The sequence below is a fragment of the Chiloscyllium plagiosum genome, chromosome 1, assembly GCF_004010195.1.
Source record: "Chiloscyllium plagiosum isolate BGI_BamShark_2017 chromosome 1, ASM401019v2, whole genome shotgun sequence".
Lineage (NCBI taxonomy): Eukaryota > Metazoa > Chordata > Chondrichthyes > Orectolobiformes > Hemiscylliidae > Chiloscyllium > Chiloscyllium plagiosum.
Genome location: NC_057710.1, coordinates 96009906 through 96031891, shown reverse-complemented (window position 1 = coordinate 96031891; position 21986 = coordinate 96009906). Strand labels below are relative to the sequence as shown.

The window sequence follows — 21986 nt, the reverse complement described above, 5'->3', positions numbered from 1 at the left end:
CTGGAAGAATGTGAGAATAGTAGGGTTGTTGTGCTGGGTGACTTTAACTTCCCCATATTGATTGGACTCCCTTATTGCTGGAGGTTTGGATGAGAAGCAGTTTGTTAGGTATGTCCAGGAGGGCTTTTCTTGAAATAGTATGTGGTTGCCCAAAGAGGGAGGGGGCCATGCTGGACCTGGTGTTGGGAAATGAGCCAGCCAGGTGATCAAAGTTTCTGTGGGAATAATGACCATAATTCCATAAGTTTTAAGATATAATGGATAAGGACAAGAGTGGACCTTGGATGAAGGTGTTAAATTGGGGGAACACTAATTATAACCATATCAAACACGAACTAGAGAATGTGGATTGGGAGTGGCTGTTTGAGGGTAATTCCATATCTGATATGTGGGAGACTTTTAAAGACCTGTTGGTTAGAGTGCAGGACAGACATGTTCCTGTGAAAATGAAGGACAGGAATAGCAGGATTTGGGAACTTGGATGACAGAGGAAATTATCAGCTTATTCAAAGAAAAGGAAGCACACCTCAAGTCTAGGCAATTAAAAACAGACAAAAGTCCTTGAAGAATATAGAGAAAGTGGGAAGGAGCTCACACAGGGAGATAGGATGGCTGAAAGGAGCTATGAAATGTCCTTGGCCAGCAGGGTTAGGAAGAATCCGAAGGCATTTTAGACATTATATTAGGAGCAAGAGGATAGCTATCGTAAGAGGAAATGCATAAAGGAGGAAGGAGGGAGGTTATGTTTGGAGCCAAAGAAAATGGGTGAGATCCTTAATAAGTACTGTATATTGGTATTCACCAAAGTGAGAGATGTTGAGGTTGGAAAAAGGTGTGTGAATACTCTTGGGTAGGCCATCGTAATGAAGGAGGAAGTATTAAGTGTCTTGAAGTACATTAAGATTGACGTGTTCCGAGGGCCATGTGGAATCTATCCCAGCATAATGTGGGAGGCAGGGAGGAAATAGCTGGGGCCTTAGAGATATCTTTGCATCCTCTTTGGCCTCAAGCGAGGTTCTAAACTACTCTGGAGAATGGCCAATGCTGTTTTTTGTTTAAGAAGGGAAACAGAGATAATCCAGGAAATACAGGCTGTTGAGCCTGACGTCAGTGGTGTGGAAGCTGTTGGAGAAGGTAATGAGAGACAGGATTTATTCACATCGGGAAGCGAATGGTGATAGGCAACATAGGTTTATTTGGGGAAGATCATGTCTCACCAATTTGATGGAGTTTTTTGAGGAGGTGACAAGAATGATTGAGGAGGGAAAGGCAATACCTAGTGGCAGGCTGTTACAGAAGGTAGAGTCTCATGATCTATGGTAAGCCGGCCAGAGATATAAAACTGGCTTTTTTGTAGAAGAACGAGGGTAGCGGTGAAAGGGTACATTTTGGAATGGAGATCACTGTCTAGCGGTGTTCTGCAGGGATCAATGCTGGGACCTTTGTTGTAGAGGAAAAGGTAGGTGGTTTGATTAGAAAGTTTGTGAATGACACCAAAATTGGCAGATTGCAGATAGTGATGAAGATTGTCAGAGGATACAGTGGGATATAGATTGTAGACTTGGGCAGAGAAATGGCAGATGGGGCTTAATCTGGACAAATGCGAGGTGATGCATTTTGAAAGATCAAATTCAGATGCAATTTATACAATAAGTGGCAGAGCCCTTAGCAGCATTGACATTCAGAGGGATCAAGGAGTACAGATCCACAGGTCCCTGAAAGTGGCAACATAGGTGGATAAGGTGGTCAAGAAGGCATACAGCATGCTTGCCTTTATTGGCTGCTGCATCAATTTATAAAGTTGGCAAGTTATGTTACAGCTGTACAAAACTTTAGTGAGGTCACGTTTGGAATATTGCATGCAGTTCTGGTCGCCATGCTACTAGAAGGACGTGGATGTTTTTGAGAGAAGGTTTACCAAGATGTTGCCTGGTCTGGAGGGTTTTACCTATGAGGAGAGGTTGGATAAATTCTGATTGTTTTCACTGGAAAGATGGAAGCTGAGGGGTGACCTGGTAGAGGTTTACAAAATTACGAGAGGTATAGTTAGGGTAGATAGTCAGAGGCTTTTTCCCAGGGTGGAAAGGTCAGCTACAAGAAGGCACAGGTTCACAGTAGAAGGGGGAAGTTTAGAGGAGAGGTGTTAGGAAATGTTTTTCACCAAGAGGGTGGTAAGTACCTGGAATACACTGCCAGTGGAGGTGGTGGATACAGGCGCGTTAGCACTCTTTGAGGCGTATCTTGATAGATACATGAACGGGGGGTGAACAGAGGGACAGAAACCTGACATGGGCAATAAATAGCAAGTTAAATAAGGATTAGGAATCGGTACAGGCTTGGTGGGCCAAAGTACATGTTCCTGTGCTGTGTTGAATTGTATACTATTGTATTTAAATTGGTAATTACTTTGTCTATTTCATTTTGCAATAAACTTCTTATGAAACTAAGCTTGTTTATCTTCCAATAGTTCCGAAGGTCCAGGCCATTGTATATTCTACATGCTCAATTTATCCTGAAGAAAATGAGGAAATAGTGAAACCAGTATTGGGAAAGAAAATGGAAGGACCCAGAGTACAACCTTACAGGTATATTGTATACAAAACATAACTTGCCTTTGTGCAACTAAAATTGCAGTCAGTCCAAGACTATGGTAGAACAAAGAATCTATGTTGATTTATACGTGCTTTAAGATCATAAAAATAGATGGCATTTATAATTTCCCTACTTAATACTTGTTCAGTAATGCAAAATTATTATACAAAAACTATTAAATGAACTGAATGTATAATTCCTGATGAAGAGCTTATGCTTGAAACATCGACTTTCCTGCTCCTCGGATGCTGCCTGACTGGCTGTGCTTTTCCAGCACCACACTTTTTGACTCTGATCTCCACCATCTGCAGTCCTCACTTTCTCCTCCTGATTATATAATACGCACTGTACAAGTTTCTTTCAGTACTCTATTTCTGTAATAGATGTTTATTTGAAGGCAACATGGTGGCTCAGTGGTTAGCACTGCTGCCTCTCAATGCCAGCAGTCCAGATTTGATTCCACCCTTGGATGACTGTGTGGAGTTTGCAAATTATCCTTGTGTCTGCGGTTTCCTCTGGGTGCACCAGTTTCCTCCCAAAGATGTCCAAAGATGTATAGGTTAAATGGATTAGCCATGGACAATGCAGGGTTGGGGGATAGTTACTGGGATGCTCTTCAGAGAATTGGTATGGACTTAGAGTCATAGAGATGTACAGCATGGAAACAGCCCCTTTGGTCCTACCTGTCCATGCTGACCAGATATCCCAACCCAATCTAGTCCCACCAGCCAGCACCCGGCCCATATCCCTCCAAACCCTTCCTATTCATATACCCATCCAAATGCCTCTAAATGTGCAATTGTACCAGCCTCCACCACATCCTCTGGCAGCTCGTTCCATACACGTACCACCCTCTGCGTGAAAAAGTTGCCGCTTAGATCTCTTTTATATCTTTCCCCTCTCACCCGAAACCTATGCCCTCTAGTTCTGGACTCCCCGACCCCAGGGAAAAGACTTTGTCTATTTATCCTATCTATGCCCCTCATAATTTTGTAAACCTCTATGAGGTCATCCCTCAGCCTCCGACGCTCCAGGGAAAACAGCCCCAGCCTATTCAGCCTCTCCTTGTAGCTCAAATCCTCCAACCCTGACAACATCCTTGTAAATCTTATCTGAGGGAAGGAGACCAGAATTGCACGCAGTATTCCAACAGTGGCCTAACCAATGTCCTGTACAGCCGCAACATGACCTCCTAACTCCTGTACTCAATACTCTGACTAATAAAGGAAAGCATACCAAATGCCTTCTTCACTATCCGATCTACCTGCGACTCCACTTTTAAGGAGCTATGAACTTGCACTCCAAGGTCTCTTTGTTCAGCAACACTCCCTAGGACCTGACCATTGTGTATAAGTCCTGCTAAGATTTGCTTTCCCAAAATGCAGCACCTTGTATTTATCTGAATTAAACTCCATCTCCCACTTCTCAGCCCATTGGCCCATCTGATCCAGATCCTGTTGTAATCGGAGGTAACTCTCTTCGCTGTCCACGACCCCTCCAATTTTGGTGTCATCTGCAAACTTGCTAACTGTACCTTTTATGCTCGCATCCAAATCATTTATGTAAATGACAAAAAGTCGAGGACCCAGTACTGATCCTTGTGGCACTCCACTGGTCACAGGCCTCCAGTCTGAAAAACAACCCTCCACCACTACCCTCTGTCTTCTACCTTTGAGCCAGTTCTGTATCCAAATGGCTAGTTCTCCCTGTATTCAATGAGATCTAACCTTGCTACTCAGTCTTCCATGGGGAATCTTGTCGAACGCTTTACTGGAGTCCATATAGATCACATCTACTGCTCTGCCCTCATCAATCTTCTTTGTTACTTCTTCAAAAAACTCAATCAAGTTTGTGAGACATGATTTCCCACACACAAAGCCATGTTGACTATCCCTAATCAGTCCTTGCCTTTCCATATACATATGCATCCTATCCCTCAGGATTCCCTCTAACACCGAGGTCAGGCTCACTGGTCTATAGTTCCCTGGCTTGTCCTTACTGCCTTTCTTAAACAGTGGCACCACGTTTGCCAACCTCCAGTCTTCCGGCACCTCACCTGTGACTATCGGTGATGCAACATCTCAGCAAGAGGCCCAGCAATCACTTCTCTAGCATTCCACAGAGTTCTCGGGTACACCTGATCAGGTCCTGGGGATTTATCCACCTTTAACCATTTCAAGACATCCAGCACTTCCTCCTCTGTAAGCTAGACATTTTGCAAGATGTCACCATCTATTTCTCTACAGTCTATATCTTCCATATCCTTTTCCACAGTAAATACTGATGCACAATATTCATTTAGTATCTCCCCCATTTTCTGTGGGTCCACACAAAGGCCGTCTTGCTGATCTTTGAGGGGCCCTATTCTCTCCCTAGTTACCCTTTTGTCCTTAATATATTTGTAAAAACCCTTTGTATTCTCCTTAATTCTATTTGCCAAAGTTATCTCATGTCTCCGTTTTGCCCTCCTGATTTCCCTCTTATGTATACTCCTACTTCCTTTATCCTCTTCTAAGGATTCACTCGATCTATCCTGTCTCTGCCTGACATATGCTTCCTTCTTTTTCTTAACTAAACCCTGAATTTCTTTAGTCATCCAGCATATACCCCATATACCCATTCCCTATACCTACCAGCCTTCCCTTTCACCCTGACAGGAATATATAAATTCTCTGGATTATCTCATTTCTGAAGGCTTCCCATTTTCCAGCCATCCCTTTACCTGCGAACATCTGCCTCCAATCAGCTTTCAAAAGTTCTTGCCTAATACCGTCAAAATTGGCCTTCCTCCAATTTAGAACTTCAATTTTTAGATCTGGTCTAGAACGAATAGAATTATGGCTGCTGGCCCCAAAGTGCTTCCCCACTGACACCTCAGTCACCTGCCCTGCCTTATTTCCCAAGAGTAGGTCAAGTTTTGCACCTTCTCTAGTAGATACATCCACATACTGAATCAGAAAATTGTCTTGTACACACTTAACAAATTCCTCTCCATCTAAACCTTTAACACTATGGCAGTCCCAGTCGATGTTTGGAAAGTTAAAATCCTCTACCATAATTACCTTATTATTCTTACAGATAGCTGAGATCTCCTTACAAGTTTATTTCTCAATTTCCTTCTGACTATTGGTGGGGGGGTGTCTACAATACAATACCAATAAGGTGATTATCCTTTTCTTATTTCTCAGTTGTATTTCCGGAAATATCCTCCCTCAGTACAGCTGTTATGCTATCCCTTATCAAAAATGCCACTCCCCCTCCTCTCTTACCTCCCTTTCTATCCTTCCTGTAGCATTTGTATCCTGGAACATTAAGTTGCCAGTCTTGCCCATCCCTGACTTGATGCACCGAATGACTTGCTTCCACACTGTAGGGTTTGTATCTTGTCAAACATAGTGCTGGATTTTATGGCCCCCAGTCAGGCATGTTTACAATATGTTAAAAGGGACCATTTAAATATGTTAAAATGTGTTGAGTGGAGAACTCACCACTTTCCTGAGGTAGGTCCCTTTTCAGTCCCAGCTACACCCGCTGCTGCCTGGACTGCTAGAATTGTCAGCTAACCAGATTGACTTTCATCTCTTAAGGACGTGACTGACTACCTACTGCGGGATGGAAGTAAAATCATAGCAAATGGAATATAATTTGGGGTTATGCATTTTGGCAGGAAGACTAGGGAGCTGAATACTATTTAATTGGAGAAAGACTGCAAAAATCTGTGAAGAGAGTGATTTAGGACTCATGCATGAATCACAAAAGGCTAGCATCCACTTCAACAGGTAATAAGGGAAGGCAAACAAAATGGTGGCCTTTATTTCAAAGGGAATGAAAGATACAAGAAGGGAGCTTTTGCTGAAACTATTCCTGGCACGAATGAGACCATAGCTGAATTGTGAATAGTTTTGGCCCTCTCATCTAAACAAAGATATATTGGCATTGGAGGTAGTCCAGGGAAGGTTCACTGGGCTGATTCCACTATGGAGGCATTGTCTTATGAGGCGAGATTGAGTAGACTGGCCCTGTACGTGTTGGAATTTAGAAGAATGGGTGGTGATCTTATTGAAACACACAATATGAAAATTGGAGGAATGGTAAACAGTGAGGAGGATAGACAAGCTGGAGAGTATAGACAAGCTGGTTAGATTGGCTGATAAGTGACAAATCGAATTTAATCTGAGTAGGTGTGAGTTGATGCACTTGGATCGGACAAACAAAGCAACAAAACACATGACAGTGTGTAGGATCTGGGGAGCATTGAAAACGAAAGGGATTTTGGTGTGCATGGTATGCAAGTAGCACAACAGGTCGATAACATGGGCACCTTCATCTGCTGAGGCATAGCCTTTTAGATTAGATTACTTACAGTGTGGAAACAGGCCCTTCGGCCCAACAAGTCCACACCGACCCGCCGAAGCGCAACCCACCCAGACCCATTCCCCTACATTTAACACTACGGCCAATTTAGCATGGCCAATTCACCTAACCTGAACATTTTTGGATTGTGGGAGGAAACCGGAGCACCCGGAGGAAACCCACGCAGACACGGGGAGAATGTGCAAACTCTACACAGAGTCGCCTGAAGCGGGAATTGAACCCGGGTCTCTGATGCTGTGAGGCAGCAGTGCTAACCACTGTGCCACCATGCCGCCCACATTAAGAGTTAAGAGCAGGGAGGTTGTGCTAGAACTATACAAAATATTGGTTAGGCCAAAGCTCCAGTAATATGTGCAGTTCTGGAATTCACACTATAGAAGGCATGTGATAGCACTGGAGAGGATGCAGAGGAGATTTACCAAGATGTCGCCTGGGCTGGCGAGTTTCAGTTATGAAGAGCGATTGGGCAGACTTAGGTTGTTTTCCTTAGAGCAAAGGAGATTGAGAGGGGACATGAATGAGATGAATATAATTATGGAGGGGTATAGATAGGGTAGAGAGGAAGAGACTTTTCCCCTTGATGGAGGGATCAGTGACCCGGGGACATAGATTAAAGATAAGAGGCCGAACGATCAGAGGAGATGTGAAGAAAAACTTTCACCAGAGAATGGTGGAAATCTGGGACATCATCTTCACTGCTATCACATCCATCCTATAACGTGGATTCCAAAACTTGATACAGTACTTTAGTTGGTGAGTAAACAACGTTTTATACTTTGGGAGCATAACCTCCCTCCTTTTAAACTGTCTGCCTTTGCAACTAAAGGCAAGAATACTCTATGCCTCCTTAACCACTTTATCCAGCTCCCTGATACCTTATGGAACCAATTTACATGAACATCATGGTCCCCCTGATCCTCAGTGCTTCCCAAGGTCTTTCCATTCATCATGTATTCCCTTGACTTGTTTATCCTGCTCACACTTATCTGGATTGAACTCCATTTACCACAGATCAGCCCATTCTACTTCCTACATTAACTATAGATATTTTGTAATCAACCCATTCCAGGCGATGTTATTACACAACTTTGGAATAGGTGGGACTTGAACTTTAGCCTTTTGGATCAGTGGTAGGGGCTGTATCAGGTGCTGCAAGAGTCTCTTTCTGGATGAACGATAGATATATTGTAATCGATCTGTTCAGAGATATTATTATGAATCTTTGGATCAGGTGGGATTTGAGTGTGGTCTCCTGGCTCAGTAGGAACACCACCACTGTTCGAAAAAGACCTTTTCCTGCATGAACTGTATTTAAGATATTTTAATCAATTTGTTCAAGCATGTTATGATGCATCTCTGAGGCAGGTGTGACTAGATACTAGGCTTTCTGGCCTAGAGATAGAGACTCTACCATTCTGTTCTGTGTGAACTGTAAAGATTTGCATTCAATTAATTTTAGCTGTAATCTGATCATTTTGTGCTTCAATGAGTACTATCCAGGAAAGTAGCCTTCAATCTGTGATAGTCCACTGTGGTTTGCATTTCTGTAAGGAAATAAGCAGTTGGTGGAGGACTCTCAGAAGGTCAGTACTGTGCCCTTCATCCATGACAACTAAATCCAATAATAGCAAACCCACTAAGCAGAGGATTGCTTCAGCCAGGAGGCTACACAGTCTGTTAATAACTTGATATCTGTCACCTCCACTGCAGGATAAATGGGTGTTCAGAGTGAGTAGGTAATAGAGTCTGCAAAACTTTTTTAAAAAAAAAGCATGTTGAAATAGAATCTTTCCCAGATTCTGTTGCAATTCCTAAATCATGTTTTCATGGATGTCACATGACGTGAATGAAATGGTTATAATAATTTAAGTCTTATAAATGTATAAAATATGAATTGATTCTGCCTGCTGGAAACCATCTTAAACTCTATTGATTTTGAATTGTCAGTGTTTATATTAGCTACATATGGAGCTAATATGGAGTTTGTTAGATGACATTTCACAGAAGTGAGGATCTGGGCTTATTGATCTTATTACATATATATCTCTTCAGTTAATTTTCCTGCCTTTTCCTTTGTTTGCAATCAAAGATTTAACAAGCATGTGTTATATGAATTTCAAATGCCAAAATGTTATAATTTAGACCAAGGTTTAAGTGGTCTTATTTTTGTTTTCCACAGGCTAAGTGCTCCTGTTATTCCCTTATGTTGTCCATCAGAAATAACCTGTGCATCTGATAAATTCTTCAAGATTGAACCATCAGAACAAGTCAATGGATGTTTTATTGCTGTATTAACTCGAGAGGTGAGCCACATACTTAGATTTCTTTGAACAATTTTTGCTTGTGTATTTGGACTACAGTTCCAAATCAATAGAGTCAAGTAGTGAAGTATGAATAACAACATGAATTATTGGAGTATTTGGATTTAAGACCATAAGGTGTAGCAGCAGATAGGACATTTAACTCCTGGAGTCTGCTCAGCCATTCAATGAGATCATGGCTCATCTGATAATTGCCAACTCCCTTTTTTCCGCCTTTTCCCCAGGATCCTTGATTCTCTTAATGTTTAAAGATCTATCTATCTCAGCCTTGAATATGCTTAATCACCCCAGCCTCGATAGCCTTCAGCAGTAAAGAATTCCACAGGCTCACTACCCTGACAGAGAAGATGGTTTCTCGTCTCTATCTTAAGTGGGTGGCTCCTTAATCTGAGATTATGCCCTTTGCTCCTAGATTCTCCCTTAAGGGGAAACAACCTTTCTGTATCCACCCTGTTAAGTCCTCTAAAACTCTAGCATGTTTCAGTAAGGTTGCCTTGCATTCTTCTAAATTCCAATGTGCACAGGCCCAACTTATCAATATCTCCTCAAACATAAATCCATCCATATCCAGACTCAAACTAGTGAACCTCATCGAGATTGCCTCCAATGCCAATATATCTCCCTTTAGATAAGGACTCAAACTATTCACAGTATTCCAATTATGGTCTGACTAGCGCCTTGTATAGAAACTACACATATTCCGAGCCAAAAGCCTTGTATAGTTTTAGCAAAACCTACCAACTTTTATGTTCCACTGCCTTTGAAGTAGAACATAGAACGTAGAAAAGTACAGCACAGAACAGGCCCTTTGGCCTACAATGTTGTGCCTAGATTTAATCCTAATGTAAAATATAGTAACAACCTATGCAACTCTCACTCACTGCTATCCGTGTGCATGTTCAGCAGTCGCTTAAATGTCCCCAATCACTCTGCTTTCACCACCACCACCGTTGGTAACGCATTCCATGCATTCACAACTCTCTGTGCAAATAACCTACCTCTGACGTCTCCTTTAGTCCTTCCTCCTAATTTCTTCAAACTATGACTTCTCGTACCAGTCAATCCTGCCCTGGGGAAATGTCTCTGGCTATTGACTCCATCTATTCCTCTCATTATTTTGTACACCTCGATCAGGTCTCCTCTCTTCCTCCTTCTCTCCAGAGAGAAAAGTCCGAGCCTATTCAACCTTTCTTCATAAGGCAAGCCCTCCAGTCCAGGCAACATCCTGGTAAACCTTCTTTGCACCCTCTCCAAAGCCTCTGTATCTTTCCTATAGTAGGGCGACCAGAACTGGACACATTATTCCAAGTGTGGCCTCACCAGGGACTTGTAGAGCTGCAGCAAAACCTCACGGCTCTTAAACTCTATCCCCCTGTTAATGAAAGCCAAAACACCATATGTTTTCTTAACAACCCTATTCACTTGGGTGGCAACTTTGAGGGATCTATGTACTTGCACACCCAGATCCCTCTGTTCCTCCACACTGCCAAGAATCCTGTTTAATCCTATATTCAGCATTCGAGTGCGACCTTCCAAAATGCATCACTTCGCGTTTATCCTGGTTGAACTCCATCTGGCATTTCTCAGCCCAGCTCTGCATTCTGTCTATGTCGCACTGCAGCTTGCAGTAGCCCTCTATACTATCGGCGACACCCCCAACCTTTGTGTCATCTGCAAATTTACTAACCCACCCCTCAAGTCATTTATAAAAACTACAAAGAGCAGAGGCCCAAGTACAAAGCCCTGTGGGACCCCACTCAACACTGTCCTCCAGGCAGACTACTTTCCATCTATAACCACTCTCTGCCTTCTGTTAGCCAACCAATTCTGAATTCACTAGCCAAATCTCCCTGTATCCCATACTTCCTGACTTTATGAATGAGCCTACCATGGGGAACCCTATTAAATGTCTTGCTGAAATCCATATTCACCACATCCACTGCTCTACCGTCTTCGACCTGTCTTGACACCTCCTCAAAGAACTCAATAAGATTTGTGAGGCATGACCTGCCCCTCACAAAGCCATGCTGACTGCCTTTAATCACACTATGCTTTGCCAAATAGTCATAAATCCTATCCCTCAGAATTCTTTCCAAAACTTTGCTGACCACAGGCATAAGACTGACTGGTCTGTAATTGCCAGCAATTCCCCTATTACCCTTCTTGAAAAAAAGAACAACATTTGCCTCCTTCCAATCCTCCGGTATGACTCCTGTGGAGAGTAAGGAGGCAAATATCCTCGCCAGCGGCTTAGCAACCTCCTTCCTTGCTTCCTGGAGCAGCCTAGGATAAATCTGGTCTGGTCTTGGGGACTTATCAATCTTAATGTTTTCCAAAATTTCTAGCACATCAACTTCATCAATCTTGATCTGGTCAAGACTGTATCCCAGCTCGTCTAAGTTTTCATTTATAACGAGTTCCCTTTCCTTGGTGAAAACCGAAGCAGAAAATTCATTTCGGGCTTCCCCTATCTGCTCATAGAAGTATACATTCTATTTGCCTTTGTTACATGCTGAACTTGGATGCTAGCCTTTTTTGATTCATGCGTGAGGACTCCCCATTCTCTCTGTCAGTGGCTTCTCTATTTAAATAATATTCAGCTCTCATATTCTTTCTGCCAAAGTGCATATCCTGTCATTTCTTGACATTATATTCCATTGGCCACGTTTTTGCAACTCGCTTACACTGTCTATATTCCTATAACTCTCCACCTTTCAGGCACTCTGCCTGTATTCCTGATGAAGGGCTTTTGCCCAAAACGTCGAATTTATGCTTCTCGGCTGCTGCCTGAACTGCTGTGCTTTTCCAGCACCACTAATCCAGAATATGGTTTCCAGCATCTGCAGTCATTGTTTTTACCTATATTCCTGTATAGAGTCTGACTCACCCTCGCCACTTGCCTTTACACCTGTTTTTGTTTCATCTGCAAACCTGACTTTAGTACATTCACTTCCCTCATCTAAGTTACTATCTAACTTATTATATTTTATAATAATTGTGACCCCAACACTGATCCCTGGCGCACTCCATTAGTTACAGACTGCTATCAAGAAAATGCCAGAAGGCTTTCTGTCGTCTTCTAGTTAGTTAATGCTCTGTCTATGCTAATATACTTCCAAAAGAATGGGCTGTTACCTGATTAAGTAGCCTAAGGTATGGTAGTGTACCAAATGCTTTCTGGAAATCTCTATCCTGCTTGTTACTTCCTCAAAAGAATTCTCGTAAATTTATCTTGCATGATTTCCTGTTTGTGAAGCCATGCTGCCTCTGTTTAATAGTATTAATTATTTCTAAATGCTGTGCTGACGCATCCGTCATAATAGTCTCTAATATTTTCCTACTAATAGAAGTTAAGCTAAGTTGCCAATAGACCTAAATACAAATGAAGACTACTTTTGCTTGAATTAATAGAATTATTCACCAATCAGTTTCTTTCCCTGTACTCTCATTACGCCGTGGTTCATGATATAGCTCTACCACTGGTCTCACCGTAGGTCGGCCTCCAAATCTATGCTTTTTATCTTCACCCACTTACCTCTCATTTTGGAGAGCTTACTTCTTGCAGTAAACCCTCGTTAAAGAATCTCTGTTTCCCTTTCCAATCTGAACCAAATTTCCAACAGTGTGTCAATAACCTCACTCAGTCATTGATTAACAGTACAAAGTCTCCATTTGAGTAGAATAGATACTGATTAAGGATGATCAGCCATGATCATATTGAATGGTGGTGCAGGTTCGAAGGGCAGAATGACCTACTCCTGCACCTATTGTCTATTGTCTATTATCCATGTTCTTCAGACATCATAATAATCATGGAAACCTACAGGCAGAAGTAGGCCATTCAGCCCTTTGAGCTAGCTGCTCCACCATTCAATATGATCATGACTGAACATCAATAACCTGTTCCTGCTTTCTCTCAATGTCCTTATCTCTACTTCTTGAAAACATTAAATATTTTGGTCTCAACCACTTTCTGTGGCAGAGAATTCCATAGGCTCACCGCTTGATGGGTGAAGATATTTCTCCTCATCTCAGTCTAAATGACCTACCTCGTATCTTTAAATTGTGACTCCTGGTTCTTGGCTCCCCAGTCATCGGGAAAATTTTTCCTGCATTTTCCCTGTCTAGTTCTGTTAGAATTTTCTCTACTTTTCTGAGGTTAGCTTACATTCCCTATAGTTTGTAAACAGGCCCTTCCACCCAACAAGTCCACACCGACCCTCTGAAGAGTACCCACCCAGACACACTCCCAACCCTATATTTAACCTTGACTAATGCATCTAACACAATGAGCAATTGAGCATGCTCAGTTTGCCTGACCTGAACATTTTTGGATTGTGGGAGGAAACCGGAGCACTTGGAGAAAACCCACGTGGACAGGAGAAGAATGTGCAAACTTTACAAAGGCAGTTACTCGAGGCTGGAATTGAACCCGATCCCTGGTGCTGTGAGGCTGTAGTGCTAACCCCTGAGCCACTGTGCCACCCTTTTTTTAAAACAATTGAAATCTTCCCTCATTCTTCTTAATTCTAGTGAATGTGATTCTAACTGATCCAGTCTCTCTTCATATGTCAGTCCTACCATTCCAAGAATCAGTCTGGTAAACCTTCATTGCATTCCGTCCATAGCCACAACATCCATCCTCAGATAAAGAGACCAAAACTGCACTCAATGTACCATACAATTGTCACAACATAACACAGAGGTTTGAAATTGAGGATTTAGAAAAATATTTCAATCTTCTGATTTTAAATTGGAATAAATTCTGGCTTAATATTGAAGAACAGAAACAATTAAAGAATTGCAGAAATAGTTACAACACAGGAGGAGGATAGTTGGACCCATTATGTCTACACTGGTCCTCTGAAGGAGTAATTTATGTAGTGCAACTTCCCAGCCAGTTCTTCGTAGCCTTACAAATGTTTCCTTCTCTGATAATTAACCAATTTCTTTTTGAGAGCTTTGGTTGATCCTACTTCCATGATACACTCAGGCACTGCACACATACTACAATACTCATTGTGTGTGAAGGTGTAATCCATGCCTTTTGGTTCTTGATCTTTTCACCAATGGTTATAGTTTCTATCTATCTATTCTGTCCAAAAACCTCACCATTTTGAATGCTTCCATTAAATCTCCTTTCAACATGCTCTTCACCACGGAGAACAGTCTCAACTTCTCCAGTTTCTCTATGTGACTGAAGTACCTCATCATTGGAACCATCCTCATGACTTTTTTCTGCATGTTTTCTAATGCCTACACATTCTTCCAAAAGTAGAATGGCCAGAACTGGAGGCCGTGCTTCACTTGAGGCCAAAGCAGTGTTTTATACAGGTTAATCATATCTTCCTTGCGTTCATTATCCCTATTGATACTATGTGTGTGTGTGTGTGTGTGTGTGTGTATCTATGTACACACGCACAGATCTATTGCTCTTACTCCTCTAGAATTGTACCCTTTGTTTTATAATGTGAAATAGAAACTAGGAGCAGGAGTAGGACATTTGGTTCTTTGTGTCTGCTGCACTGTGCAAGATGGCCATGTTTGATCCTTGATCTCAATGCCATATTCCTGTTACTCCCCATATCCCTTGATGCCTTGAATATCTAAACATTTGTTAATCTGTTGCTTGGATATATTCAGTGACTTCCACAGCCATCTGTGGTAGACAATTCTAAGGTTTTTTGCCCTTTCGAGTGAAGAAATATTTCCTCTTCTCATTCATAGAGTCATAGAGATAGACAACATGGAAACAGACCCTTCAGTCCAACTTGTCCATGCAGTCCAGATATCCTAAATTAATCTAATCCCATTTGCCAGCATATATCCTTCTGGACCCTTCCTATTCATGTACCCGTCCAGGTGCTTTTTAAATGCTGTAATTGTACCCACCTCCATCACTTCCTCTGGCAGTTCAATCTATACACACACCACCATCTGCATGTAAATGTTGCCCCTTAGGTCCCTTTTATGTCTTTTCCCTCTTGCCTTAAACCTATGCCATCTACTTTGAACTCCTCTACCCTGGGAAAAAGACCTTGCATACTCCATCTATATATGATTTTAGAAACCTCTGTAAAATTGCCCCTTAGTCTCAAATGCTCCAGGGAAAATAGCCCCAGCCTACACAACCTAAAGCTCAAACTTTCCAAACCTGGCAACACCTTTGTAAATCTTTTCTGCATCCTTTGAAGATTAGCAACATCCTTCCTATAGCAGGGAGACAAGAGTTGAACACTGAATTTCAAAAGTGACCAAACCAATGCCTTGTTTAGCCTATTTGCCAAAGCTATTGCATGTTCCCTTTATGCCCTCCTGATTTCAATCTCGAATATATTCCTACTTCCCTTATATGCCTCAAGGAGTTCATTCAATCCCAGCTGTCTATACCTTACCATAACCCTCCTTTTTCTTGACCAGAGCCTTAATTATTCTAGTCATCCGGCATTCCCTATACCTACCAGCCTTGCCCTTCACACTAATAGAAACACACTGCCTCTGGACTCTTGTTATCTCATTTCTGATGGCTTCCTCCCACTTTGCAACTGTTCCTTTACCTGCGAATCGCCTCTCCCAGTTTTTGAAAGTTCTTGCCTAATACTGTCAAAATTAGCCTTACTCCAATTTAGAACTTTAATTTTTAGATCAGGTCTATCCTTTTCCATAACTGTTGTAAAACTAATAGAATTATGATCACTGGCCCCAAAGTGCTCCTCCACTGACACCTCATTCACTTTTTTGCCTTATCTCCCAAGAGAGGTCAAATTTTGTTCCTTCTCTAATTGGTTCATCTGCAGACTGAATAAAAAAAATTGTTGTAGACACTTAACAAATTCCTCTCCATCCAAGCCCTTAACACCATGGCAGTCCCAGTCTGTTTGGAAAGTTAAAATCCCCTACTATTATAACTCTTATAATTCTTACAGATATCTGAGACCTGACAAATTTGTTTCTCAATTTCCCACTTATTACTGGGTGGGCCTATCATACAATCCCAGTATTTCTTCCTTATTTCTTAGTTCCATGCAAATAACTTCACCAGATGTACTCTCAGGTATACCATAAGTATAGCTGTAATGTCATTCCTAATCAAAAATGCCATTCCCCCTCCTGTCATGTCCCCCTTTCTATCCTTCCTATAGCATCTATACCCTGGAACATTAAGCTGCCAGTCCAGTTTATTCCTGAGCCATGTTTCTGTAATTGCTATGATATCCCAGTCCCATGTTCCCAAATAAGGGGCGGCACGGTGGCTCAGTGGTTAGCACTGCTGCCTCACAGCACCAGGGACCCAGGTTCAATTCCAGCCTTGGATAACTGTCTGTGTGGAGTTTGCATATTCTCCCAGTGTCTGCGTGGGTTTCCTCTGGGAGCTCTGGTTTCCTCCCACAGTCCAAAGATGTAGAGGTTAGGTGTATTGGCCATTCTAAATTGCCCGTAGTGTTAGGATTAGAGTGGTGCTCGAAAAGCACAGCAGTTCAGACAGCATCCGAGGAGCAGGAAAATCGACGTTTCGGACAAAAGCCCTTCATCAGGAATACAGGCAGAGTGCCTGAAGGATTGAGAGATAAATGGGGGGGGGGGGGGGGGGGAGAAAGTAGTATAGAGTACAGCAGGTGAGTGGGGGTGGGGATGAAGGTGATCGAGTCTGTTTCAGGAAATGACCTTGGAGTTACAGTGGGAGAGGGACTGCTTGAGATTCTTGTAGAGAGAGGAGGAAAACTTCTTCAAGGCAGACATCCTTGCAAGAGGATTCGCAGTAGGGTTAAAATCAACTAAGTAAACACAATGACTGCAGATGCTGGATTAGAGTGGTGCTCAAAAAGCACAGCAGCCTGAACTGTGTTGATGAGGCAAGATAGTTCAGATGAGGCGATGGAGAGGTACAGATCAGCTAGGAATGATTTAAAGAGAGAGTTAGGAAGAGCAAAGAGAGGACACGAGCAGTCTTCAGCAAATACAACAAAGGAGAACCCTAAAACTTTCTATAGGTATGTGAGGAGTAAAAGGATGACTAGGGTAGGAATAAGGCCAGTCAAAGACAGAAGTGGGAAGTTGAATGACCCTGTGGAGATCGGAGAGGTGCTAAACCAATATTTCTCATCGGCTTTCACTCAGGAAAAGGAAAATATTTTAGAGGAGAAGAATGAGGTACAAGATATTAGACTAGAAAGGATCGAGGTTAGTTACGAACAGGTCTTATCAATTCTAGAAGGAGTGAAAGTAGACAAGTCCCCTGGGCCAGATGGGATTTGTGAGGATTCTCTGGGAAGCCAGGGAGGAGATAGCAGAGCGTTTGGCTTTGATATTTGAGTCATCATTGTCTACAGGTTTAGTATCAGAGGACTGGAGGATTGTAAATGTTGTGCCCTTGTTCAAGAAGGGCAGTAGAGATGACCCAAATAATTATAGACCAGTGAGCCTTACTTCTGTTGAAGGAAAGGTTTTGGAAAGGATTATAAGAGATATGATTTATAATCATAAAGCAAGCAACAATTTGATTTCAGATAGTCAACATGGTTTCATCAAGGGTAGGTCGAGTCTCACAAACCTCTGAGTTTTTTGAGAAGGTGTCCAAGCAAGTAGATGATGGTAGGGCAGTTGACGTTGTGTACATGGAATTCAGTAAAGCCTTTGATAAGGTTCCACATGGTAGGCTGTTGGAGAAAATGCAGAGGCATGGAATTGAAGGTGAATTAGCAGTTTGGATTAGAAACTGGCTTTCTGAAAGAAGGCAGCGAATGGTGGTTGATGGAAAATATTCAGCCTGGAGTCCGGTTACTAGTGGTGTGCCACAAGGATCTGTTTTGGGACCACTGCTGTTTGTCATTTTTATAAATGATTTAGATGCAGGCATAGGTGGATGGATTAGTAAATTTGCAGATTACACTAAAATCGGTGGAGTATGTTACAGGTTGCAAGGGGACTTGGAAGAATGATACAGGTTGCAGGGGGACTTGGATAAACTGCAGAATTGGGCTGAGAGGTGGCAAATGGAGTTCAATGCAGCTGAATGTGAGGTGATGCACTTTGCGAAGAATAACAGGAAGGCAGACTACTGGGTCAATAGAAAGATTCTTGGTAGTGTAGATGTGCAGAGGGATCTTGGAGTCCATGTACATCGATCCCTGAAAGTTGCCACCCAGATGGATAGTGTGTTAAGAAGGCATACAGTGTTTTTCATTGGTAGAGGGATTGAGTTCTGGTGCCACAATACCATGCTGCAAATATACAAAATGCTGGTGTGGCCACACTTGGAAAATTGTGTACAGTTCTGGTCCCCATATTTTGGGAAGGATGTGGAAGCATTGGAAAAGGTGCAGAGGAGATTTACCAGGATGTTGCCTGGTCAGGAGGGAAGGTCTTATGAGGAAAGGCTGAGAGACTTGGTTCTGTTCTCATTGGAAAGAAGAAGGCTAAGAGGGGATTTGATAGAGACATACAAAATGATCAGAGGATTAGATAGGGTAGACAGTGAAAGTCTCTTTGCTGAGATGATGACGTCAGCTTGTACGAGGTGGCATAACTACAAATTGAGGAATGGTAGATTTAAGACAGATGTCAGAGGCAGGTTGTTTACGCAGAGAGTGGTAAGGGCGTGGAATGCCCTACCTGCTAATGTAGTCAAAAAAATAGATAAGCACATAGATGATTTTGGGATAGTGTAGGGGGACGAGCTAAGAATAGTTCACAGGTCGGCGCAACATCGAGGGCTGAAGGGCCTGTTCTGCGCTGTATTATTCTATGTTCTGCCTGTCAATCAACTCTCAGTCCATGCCAATATATTACCCCATCTCTCATGCTTTAACTTTTCCCGTTAACTATTGATGTTGAACCTTGTTAAATGTCTTCTGAAAATCCAAGTGTACCACATCCATAGGTTTTCCCTTGTCGATTCTACTCATTACATCCTCAAAAAAAACTCAAGTAGATTTAAGGATGCTTTGCCTTTTTTAAACCTGTAGCTTGGTCTAACCTCACTAAACCTTTCTGAATGTTGTGTTGTCATGTCTTTTATAATTGACTCTAGCATTTTTCCCACTACTGAGTTAGGCTAACTGGTTGGTAATTCACAGTTTCCCCCATCCCTCCCTTTCTTTAAATAGTGGGGTTGCATATGACACTCTCCAATCTATAGAAACTTCTCCAAAATCTCTCAGCTTTTGAATGATCATGTTTCCAAGGCCACTTCCCTTCATACTTTGGGAAGTAAATTATCAGGGCCTGGTGATTTGTCAACCTTGCACTTGCTTACTAAAACAAACCAATTCATACCTCTGGGCATTAAATAGAGAGAGAGAGAGAGAGAGAGAGATCAATCCATTCCACCAACCTATGTCATTTTGAAGTTCTACATCATCCTCTTCATTATACCAGAATCCATTTTTTTTCAATGAAATTAAGGATCACCCTTAGTCTATTGGTTAAGTACTCCTCCAAGTGTGATAATGATTCATTCATGAGTTCTGTTCAGGAAAAGAGGAAGTATAAAACTAGTTGCAACAAGCCGTTCTCACACCGACAATGGGACAATTACTGTGGACTATTGCAAGATCAAAATTAATTTTTACTTGGTTAATAAGAGACAATCAGAATTGATTTATTAAAGACAATTTATGACTAACTATCTGATCGGGTTCTTTAGAATAACAAAAGGTATTGATGAAGGTAGTACAGTAAAATAGACTTATTTGGAGAATAAAACCACATTATGCTATATGAACTTAGGCACTTAACAGGCTAAGGAACAACAGCAGTTGGTATATTTTTATTTAAATGTAGAGCAATGTGCACTGGGGTTCTGAGGGATCAGTAAAGGTTTCAATGCTTTGCTTTTTTTAGATATAAATAACTTGCATTTGTGTATAAGTGAGTACAGTTTTGAAGTTTACATATGATACAAAACTTAGCAAATTATCAAATACTAAACAGGATCTCACCAAAGCAAAGTCAGAATAGTATAGATGTACATCTATATGAAATTTAATTCAAAGAAGTCTTTTTTAAAATTCTTTAATGGCAAATGGCCAACACTAGCAGAGTAAACATTTATTGCCCACGAGGTAGTGCTGATGGTGAATCACCTCTAGAATGGCACCAGTCATTATGGCTTGTGCCTGCTGGCCTTGACCTTTCACTTGGTAGTTTGTAAGTTGTTGTCAAAGGAGCCTTTGTGAATTGCTGCAGTGCATTTTGCAGTTTGTCACACTTTGGCTGCAGTGTATACCGTATTGGAGAGCGTAAATATTTAAGGCGCTGGATAGGGTACCAGTCAAGGGGGCTGCTTTGTCCTGGATGGTGTCCAACCTCTTGCTGGAGTTCCACTCATCCAGACAAATGGAGTGTTTGACATTCCAACCGTTAGTGGCAAAAAAGCTTTGAGCAGTCAAGAGGTGCATTACTCCACAGAATACTAAGCCCTTGACCTGCTGAGAAGCCAGAGTAATTAGGTAGCTGGTCCTGTGATGTTCAGCTCAATGATTGTTTCTCCCAAAGTACATCACTTTGGACTTGACCAGAATTAACCGTTGTGAAGACATGGCATAGTCTAAGTGGGAGAGTCTTAAGCGGGTGGAGCAGAATGATAGATAATTAACATCAAATGTAAGGCTTAGCTGGCTTTGTAACTCAGGTCAAATAAAGAAAGTGATGATCAATATTTATAAAAACAGGGTTGGTCTCAATTGTACAATTTAACCCCTTAAACCCTAATGTCAATCTGATGAATTTCTACCATATGCTATTCAAGGTCAACAATTTGAGCTTGAATCGTACATTTTTTGGCTTTCTATACATTTTATTTCTGTGTAGTGATGAGGTTATTTTAGGGTTTCTAGCAGTGATTTTACTGGTCTCACCTCATTATTTACCTAGCACGTCCATATAGCATCTTCAATGTCTGATTTTCACCCCATCTTACGTATCCTTCCAAGAATTATATTGCTCCTGCGCATTTGGATGAGTATTGTCAATCCAGCATTGCTCCTCATTAACAATGTCATGGCACAGCAGCCACAAGGCCAGGCTATCCACAGCACGTAACCAGCATAGCTGACACTCCCTCGCACATACAACTCCAATTAACATACAATCCCAATCTCTCACCCAAGTCACTGCTTCACCATCAAACCATGCACTTTACGTCTCCCTAGCTGCACCTTATCTAAACACCTCTCTAAGTCATACAGTCATAGAGATGTACAGCATAGAAACAGACCCTTCGTCCATGCCGACCAGATATCCCAACCCAATCCAGTCCCACCTGCCAGCACCTGGCCCATATCCCTCCAAACCCTTCCTATTCATATACCCATCCAAATGCCTCTTAAATGTTGCAATTGTACCAGCCACCACCACTTCCTCTGGCAGCTCATTCCATACACGTACCACCCTCTGTGTGAAAACATTGCCCCATAGGTCTCTTTTATATCTTTCCCCTCTCTCCACGCTGAACCTATGCCCTCTAGTTCTGGACTCCCCGACCCCAGGGAAAAGACTTTGCCTGGTTATCCTATCCATGCCCCTCATAATTTTGTAAACCTCTATAAGGTCACCCCTCAGCCTCTGACGCTCCAGGGAAAACAGCCCCAGTCTGTTCAGCCTCTCCATATAGCTCAAATCCTCCAACCCTGGCAACATCCTTGTAAATCTTTTCTGAACAATTTCAAGTTTCACAACATCTTTCCGATAGGAAGGAGA

At 42.1% G+C, this 21986-nt stretch overlaps 1 protein-coding gene across 6 annotated transcripts in view; it reads left to right on the top strand.

The window, feature by feature from the left end:
• The window catches only part of LOC122550944 (putative methyltransferase NSUN7), a 154566-nt gene that overhangs the window by 104594 nt on the left and 27986 nt on the right, over positions 1-21986 (top strand). For all 6 annotated transcript variants that reach the window (XM_043692499.1, XM_043692491.1, XM_043692482.1 and 3 more), the window contains 2 exons: positions 2468-2585; positions 9146-9269. In XM_043692499.1, the coding sequence (XP_043548434.1) occupies positions 2468-2585; positions 9146-9269 (242 nt within the window). The remainder of the gene's footprint in view (positions 1-2467; positions 2586-9145; positions 9270-21986) is intronic.